Source organism: Ochotona curzoniae, unplaced genomic scaffold, assembly GCF_017591425.1.
Source record: "Ochotona curzoniae isolate NIBS_2020 unplaced genomic scaffold, NIBS_Ocur_1.0 contig_66, whole genome shotgun sequence".
Classification (NCBI taxonomy): domain Eukaryota; kingdom Metazoa; phylum Chordata; class Mammalia; order Lagomorpha; family Ochotonidae; genus Ochotona; species Ochotona curzoniae.
In genome coordinates, this window is record NW_024466512.1 from 24,877,947 (window position 1) to 24,886,099 (window position 8,153).

Here is an 8,153-nt window from a genome sequence, read left to right on the forward strand (position 1 = left end):
AAGGCGCCTGGCTCTCTGGCAGTTGCAGCCATTTGGGGAAATGAACCACTGAATGGAAAATTTTTGTCTTTGTCTCTCCCTCTCTGTGTGAGTCTGTTTTTCAAATAAAAATAAAATTTTTAAGAAAGATTTTTTTGATTCAAAATCAGATATACAGAGAGTAGGAGAGAGAGCTTACTCCCCAAGTAGCTGCCACAGCCAGAGCTGAGCTGATTCAAAGCCAGGAGCCAGGAGCTTCCTCCAGGTCTCCCATGCGGTGCAGGGTCCCAAGGCTTTGGGCCATCCTGGAATGCTCTACCAGGCCACGAGCAGGGAGCTGGATGGGAAGTGGAGCTGCCAGGACTAGAACTGGTATCCATATGGGATCCCGGCACATGCAAAACAAGTACTTCAGCCGCTAGGCTACCATGCTGGGCCCAAAAATAAACAATTTTAAAACAGATTTATTTATTTTTGCTGGAAAGGCAGATATACACAGAAAGGAGGAGAGACAGAGTTTAGGAAGATCTTCCATCTGATGATTCACTCCCCAAGTGGCTGCAACGACTGGAGCTGAGCCAATCTGAAGCCAGGAGCGAGGAGCTTTTTCCAGGTCTCCCACATGGGTGCAGGGTCCCAAAGGTTTGGGCCATCCTCGACTGATTTCCCAGGCCACAGGCAGGGAGCTGGATGGGGAGTGGGACTGCCAGAATTAGAACTGGTGCTCATATGGGATCCCAGCATGCTCAAGGTGAGGAATTTAACCACTACACTATCGCACCAGGCCCCCCCCAAATAAATAAATCTTAAGAAAAGGAACAAAGCAAAGGAGCAGGCATTTAATCTAGATTTCAGGATGCCATGGTCCTAGATGAGGGCTCATGTGTTTGGTCCTAGGTTCTGTTTCCTGACTCTAGTTTCCCTCTAGGAAGACCCTAGAAGCATCAGTGATGGCCTGAGTCATTGGGATTCTACCATCCATGTGCAAGGCTTAGCTTGAGCTCCTGGCTCCTGGCTAGCCTAGACTGGGTCACTGGTAGACAACTGGAAGAGTGACCCAGTTGATGGGCATGCCCTCTTACTCATCTCTCTCTGCCCTTCTTATAGTTAGTGCTAAACATTTTTAAATAGATGGAGAAGTCACGGAAGGGGTTTTCTATGGAAAATTCATAAAAGTGACATTTATGTTACAGCTTCTGGAAGAAATGTTTTATGACTTGGATATTTATTACTTGCTTACCATAGAATTTGATCTAGTTTAACCTTTATACACACTTCTTCCAAGTACATCTGCTCTTACACACCTGTTTGCAGAGGCGCTCACCAAGATGGTTGAGCTTACAAAGCCTGTCCCAAATTGCACAGCTTGCAAACAGCACTGCCAGCAAGGCCCACACGCTGGTGTATGCTGTCTTCTCAGACACTGCTCTTACTGACCCTTTACGCATAAATGGAAACACTGCATGGCAGAGGGTGTGCCCTCTGCCGGTATCAGCTTCCGCCCGAGAGGAAACCTGTCTAGATTCCATCTCCATAGCGCCAGCCTGTTCAGGGCTCAGCCCTCCCTGCCTGGCATTCTGTGATTACGGAGCATTGGTAGCAGAGGGGGTAGCTCATGGGGTGAGTTAGTAATTTGGTTGCCAAGGTAACCCTTTTCTGATTGGAAGGCGGGGATCACAGGTTAGATACAGACTTGGCTGGATAGGAAAGTGGTTTGTGATCCTCCTTCCTAGCTGCTGCTCCTGAGCTGGAAAGAGAAGCGAGAATGGCATCTGAATAGCGTAGCTCTTACACCGAATTCAGAATGAAATCTTGGAGCTGCAGACTCTGGAGTTCCCTCGGGGCTGTGCCACGTTGCTTCCAAATTGTTTATTTTCCAATCAATGCATTTCGGTTGGATGTTTGTTTTCATTCAGCTTAAAGTGTTGGTCTTTCATCTCATTCAGACCATTTTCTGTGGACACCGTCTTTTCAGGATGCTAGAGATTTTATAAGAAAATAGACCCAGCGCAATAGCCTAGTGGTTAAGGTCCTCGCTTTGCACACATCAGGATCCCATATGGACGCCAGTTCTATTCCCAGCAGCTCTGCTTCCCATCCAGTTCCCTGCCTAAGGCCTTGGGACCCTGTTAAAGCAGTTGAGGACAGCCTAAGGCCTTGGGACTTTGCACCCATGTGGGAGACCTGGAAGAGGTTTCTGGCTTCGGATTGGCACATCTCCGACCAGTCTGGGCATTTGGGGAGTGAACGAGTGTATGAAACATCTTCCTCTTTGTCTCTTTTCTCCTCTCTTTATATCCGACTTTCCAATAAAAATAAATCTTAAAAAAAAAAAAGAGGGCCCAGCACAATAGTGTAATGGTTGAGGTCCTCGCCTTGAATGCGCCATCGGGATCCCATATGGGTGCTGGTTCTAGTCCTGGTGGCTCCACTTCCTATCCAGCTCCCTGCTTGTGGCCTGGGAAAGCAGTTAAGGATGGCCCAAAGCTTTGGGACCCTGCACCCGTGTGGGATACTTGGAAGAAGTTCCTGGCTCCTGGCTTTGGATCAGTGCAGCACTGGCCATTGCGCTCACTTGGGAAGTGAATCATGGAATGGAAGATCTTCCTCTCTGTCTCCTTCTCTCTGTACATCTGCCTTTCCAATAAAATAAATCTTAAAAAAAAAGAAAGAAAAAGAAAATAGAACTAGCACAGGGACACTCCCCAGTGTAGCCCAGTGTCCTGGGGCAGGGTTTCTCAAGGCTCCAGTTGGGGCCAGTTGGGGCAACTGAAGGGACATCGCCGACACCATACGGTCTGTGTGGAGACTTGCAGGAGATGACAGACTGTGTGCCACCGTATACGGTGCTGTTGGAAATCTTGGAGACCAATTCTGTGGCATAGCAAGTAAAAGCCATGGCCTGCACTGCTGGCGTCCCATATGGGATTTGGTTCAATTCCTGGCTGTTCCACTTCCAATCTAACTCCCTATTTATGGCCTGAGAATGCAGTGGAGGATTGCTTAAATGCTTGGGTCCCTGTACCCGTGTGGAAGGTCTGGCCGGAGCTTCGGGCTCCTGGTTTTGGACTGCCCCAGCTTTGCTTGGGTCATTCAGGGAGTAAACCCGTAGATGGAATACTTTTTTCTCTCTCTACTTTTCTTTCTATATGTAATTTTGCCTTTCAAGTAAATGAATAAATCTTAAAAAGAAAAAAAAAAGGGAAAGTAGCATGCATTGTGAGCTCTAGATTCTCTGACTTTATTTATTATTTTTAATGTGCATGGCTCAGAATTAGACTCTACCATGCACATTCAGGACTGCTGATTTAAAAAAAAAAACATTTATTTTTATTGCAAAGTCAGACATACAAAGAGAGGAGGAGAGACAGAGGAAGATCTTCCATCTGATGGTTCACTCCCCAAGAGGCTGCAACGGCTGGAGCTGAGCCAATCCGAAGGGTCCCAGTCGAGGGCAGTCGAGGACGGCCCAAAGCTTTGGGACCCTGCACCTGTGTGGGAGACCCGGAAGAAGTTCCTAGATCCTGGCTCCGGATCGGCGTAGTATCAGCCGTTGCGCTCACTTAGGGAGTGAATCATCAGATGGAAGATCTTCCTCTCTCTCTCCTCTCTGTATATCCGCCTTTCCAATAAAAACAATAATAAAAATAAATCTTAAAAAAAAAAGAGGAACAGTTGTAGGATTGTAATGCATTTAGAGTGTTTATACATAATAGGATTTTGCTTTCTCTCATTTTCTCTGGAAAAATATGTATATTTATTTGAAAGGCAGGCAAAGAGAGATTGACCTTCTATCTTTTGGTTTACTCACCAAATGTCTGCAAGAGCTAATGCCGAGCCTGTTGTTGTCAGGAGCCAGGAACTCTGCCAGGGCATCCTAAATGGGTGGCTGGGTGCTGAGTAGTACGCCATCAGCTTCTGCTTCCCAGGACAGGCTTAACAGAGAGAGCTGGCATTGCAAGCGCTGCTGACACTCAAGCCCAAGCACTCTGACACAGGATGTGGGCATCCAGACGCCTACCCACCGCGTGAGTGAATTGTATTGCCTTAGTCCTGAGACAGCCTGACCCTCGCCCATCAGTTTGGGGAACGAGAAGGCAATACAATTGGTTCTGTTGCATTGAATCACAGCCAACTTGGGCATGGAGAGAAAGCCACACACTTCTCCACCCGCCCCAGCTGAGAACTGGGACAGAAGACCTGAGGTCTACAAGCAGGTTGGGTGAGTCAGCAGGTGCCCACAGTTCTGAGGGAGGCCCCTTGGTCCTGTCATCATGCTGGGGCCCTTCCTGTGCTGGGAAACACACCCTTGAGCCAGGCCCCCATGATCATTCTGTGCAAATGGCTGGAGGGAGTCATATTTGACCACGGGGGTCAGTGTATTGGAGGGGGAGAAGGAAAGGAGCGTTGAGTCAAAAGGTCAGGACTTAAAGTCAGTGAGCAAGTCACTGCAGATGGCAGCTTCGGGGTCGCCACCCAGCCTGGTCACTTGGTGATGCAGAGACAGTCCTGGAAGGAAGGGGTGGTGCCTCCGTGCCGTTCATTTGCAGCACATGTCAGTCCCCATGCACCCTTTATCTCATCCTCACTTTCTGCAGAGAAAACTGTCTTGTCCAAGTGGCCTTCCTGTCCCAGAGCCTGGGTCCTGCCTTGGAAGGGGCACCAGGGGGAGAGATGGGCTGTTGTGTCACTGCCTGGGAAGCAAATCTGTCAAGCTAAGGGATAAACCCTTTAATAGGCTCCATGCCAGCTCTCTCATCTCCAGGCTTGCACTCTGAGCAGCCCACTTGACCAAGGGTTCACAGGACCGCCGTGGTAGAAAGTGTGACACATTCCCCCTGCCCCTTCTAACCTGTCATCCCGCAGGAGGCCACAGGCAGCTCAGCAACACCTCCAGCACTGACCTGGGATACAGAGTCTGTCAAGTCTGGGGATGGGACTGGTCCAAACCCTGACCTTTCATTTAATTTCATGCCAGCATCAACACACACACACACTCACGGAGCTGCCCAGACCTCGTTTAACTGGTGAGCTGCTCAGACACAAAGGCACTCTAATTACCATCTGCGAGGCAGGCTGACAGGGATTCTCAAGTGTTTTCATGTTTATGGAGATCAGAGAAATGTGTTTCGTACATCTTCTCCGCCGATGACAAATATAATAGAAGCTCAAACAGCCTCCCCTCCCCACCAAAAATAATAACAACCCAACACATTTATTCAAAGCGGGTATTTCAAGTTAAGATCCTAGAATCAGGACAGCCACAATTCCAGACACTCCGCTGCGAAGTGTAGATTCCACCCGTCCATAGCCACATCCAGACGCTGAAAGAGCCATTGACTCTGTAAAACTCCAACAGCGGTCAGGGCACTCTCCGTGAGGGGTGGTGGGTCCCCAACCCTCCTCCACGGTCACAGCAGCAGAGCCTGCAGCGTCTCCATTTGGAGGGTTGCATTTTCTACTTGGTTTCCTTCCCTTACAAAGGCAAAGGCTGGCATGCTGGGGGAGGAAGAGGGAGGAACCAACTCTGACTCTCCAGGGAATTGCAGCTGTTATTGCAAATGGCCCCCGAGAGTCCATTAGAAGCGGCTGCGTCCCGGAGTGCCTGTCACGTGGCGCCTCCCTAACCGCACCCCCCTTCTCCAGGCCCCCAGTCAACGCAGCCACTGGCTAGCGCAAGACTGCAAAGCCCTGACGGTGGGGGAAGGGGAGCCCACACCTCAGGACAGTTTCCACGAAAGAACCCAGGCTCCACTAGGGACTGTGGCCACCACGAAAAGCACAGGGTTCTGGCATGTCCCCGCTTGAGCACGCCCCGGGTACCCCGGACACCCTGAAGCTTGCCCTCTCCGCAGCCCGCAGAATGAGGCCACTCAGCACGCTCCCAGGGAAATGGTGACCTTGAACCCGAGGAGAGGAGGATCGGGTGTGAAAGCACGTTCCAGAGAGGAGCGAGGGTCCCTGACCGTATACCCCACCCTTCAACCTCCATGCTTCCATGGCGTACAGCCTTCCGTGTGCGCTCCGGAAACGGCAAAGAGGGGACAGAGGAAAAAGCTATTCCCATTCAACCCCAAGCCTTTCCGGGCACCGCATGATGTCCGTTTAGAAACAGAACCCCCAAGACATGGCATGGCTCTGTTCAGGGTCGTTAAAGTTTCATGTCCGGCGGGTTGGGGTTCTCCCTGAAATTGCCTAGTCTTGTTGCCTTCCCCAGCACGGGCCAGGAACCAGCCCTGGAATGATAAAGCAAGCAACTGGGGGCTTCTGAAGTGGTTCCGTGCCCTGCCAGCCGGAGAAGCTGGGGGCCCAGGCCACTGGCTAGCGGGCTGGAGTACGCCACCTAGTCGGTTGCCGGCCAATTAGGAGTCTTGCGGACTGAGAGCGCGGGGAGTGCACTCCCTAGCATCTGCCTTCCAGTTGGGAGTTCCAAACAGCTCGGGGCCTTGGCTCTCAGGCCCTCGCGAAAACACTCAGGATTCTCTGGTTCTCAGTTTGCATGAGCTTATTTCTTCTGCTTCCAAAGGAACGAGTTCTCCACCAGACTGGGCAGGGGAGAGCCCCCTACCCTCCCGTCCGAGGCTGGCACTGTGGCCACGCTGGCTGTTAGCTGCCAGGGACCAGAATGCTGTCTTCAGTTCTGAGCTGCACCCTCCCCTTTGGAGCGCCAGGGTCACTGCAGGCTGCGCGAGGGCTTCTCGGCGAAAGGGGCTCATGCGCTGGGGCGGAGAGCGGCCCCGGGAGTGGGCACTGGGGAAGCTTGGCATGGAATTGCAGCCTCCGCGAATGGAGTCTCCGCACGGCCTCCTTGATGAGGTTCCCCGAGAGCACTAGCTGCTGCAGGAGCCGGTGCGGGTCGTCATCGTCGCCCGTGCGGGTTTCGGGTTGAGAACCGCGTCGCTGCTGCAGGCGGCGGGAGGTGGCGGCGCTTCGGAGCCATCCTCGCCGGCACGGGCCGGTCAGTGGCTGCGGGATCCCCTGCTTGCCTGACCCAGAAGGTCCATCAAGGCCGGGCTGAGGGGGCAGCGGGGACAACGCGCTGGAGCCCGCGGCGAGCTCGGCCACGCAGTAGGGCGCAGCCCGGCCACGCACGCGGCCGCGGTCCCCGAGCGCGCAGCGCACAGCCCCCGGGGGCGCCGGGCCCACAGTCTCCGCCGACACCGGCGGCAACGCCAGCGGCAGCGCAACGCCGGGCGTCCGGGCCTTGCCCGCCGGGGGCCGTGGGGGCTGCGGCGGCGGCGGCGGCCCGGCGGGCGCGCACGGGGAGGCCGGGCTGTCCTGGGCCGCGTCCAGCTGCAGCGTCTCTCCGATCTGGGCCACCAGCCGGTCCACCTCGCCCGAGCCGCCCAGCGTCACCGACTGCTCCAGCAGGAGGAAGCTGCCCTCGTCCTCCTCTTCCTCCCCCTCCGCTTCCTCGCCGGCTTCCTCTTCCTCCTCCCTCCGGCACGGCATGGCCTCCCGCCGCGGCCCCGGGAGCTCCGCGGGCTTGGCCGGTGGCAGTTTGGGCCTCGGGTTCGGTGGACTGCGGGCGAGGCCGGGGCGGGTTGAGGCCGGTGCCGAGGCCGGGGCCAGGTCAGACGCAGAAGCCAAGCCGGGTAGGCACTCGAGCCGCGCGCCTGCAACCGGGTAACAGGAGAGCTGCGGAGCCGGAATGCTGCCGGCTGGGGTTGATTTGTAAACAATGGGTGACGTCGCGCCGGGCGCTACCACCGAGCAGGGCGAGGGGAGCTGTGCCTTGGAGAGGGCGGGCTCCTGCAAGGCTGGGGTCCCGGGGGAGAACATTGCCCCCTTGTGCACCAAGCTCTGTGCGCAAGGGTTGGAGACAGTGCGGGAGCGCTGCTCCACACTCCCTCCGCCAGGCTTGATTGGCATCTCCAAAGGGTGTACACCTGCCTGCACCCTATTGGTTGCTCCCACACACAAGCACACACACTTACACATACCCTACACACACCTACACACACCCTCCTACACGACCCTCCCATCCTCAGGTCCGCAGCTTTCAGCATTTGCGTTTTCAAGGTCACTTGCCGGTGGCTGTCAAGTGTCTGTGAAGGGATCTGGGAACGGAGACTGGCGGGGAGGGAGAGGAGGCGGGAAGCCCTGTGTTGCCACGGGGCTGGTGGATGCGTGGGGACCAGGGGCTGGCACTGCTGGGGATCCCATGGTAGCTG

At 54.4% G+C, this 8,153-nt stretch overlaps 1 protein-coding gene across 1 annotated transcript; it reads right to left on the minus strand.

The window, feature by feature from the left end:
- Positions 1–5,068: 5,068 nt before the first annotated feature.
- Positions 5,069–7,697, minus strand: FRAT1 (FRAT regulator of WNT signaling pathway 1). The gene has a single exon (XM_040992381.1). It carries the CDS (start codon positions 7,429–7,431, stop codon positions 6,586–6,588), a length of 846 nt encoding a protein of 281 aa, XP_040848315.1. The 5' UTR covers positions 7,432–7,697; the 3' UTR covers positions 5,069–6,585.
- Between the last annotated feature and the right edge of the window lie 456 nt (positions 7,698–8,153).

Coding starts and splice junctions, on each gene's coding strand:
- FRAT1 (XM_040992381.1), bottom strand. CDS start 7,431: ATGCCGTGCCGGAGGGAGGAGGAAGAGGAAGCCGGCGAGGAAGCGGAG.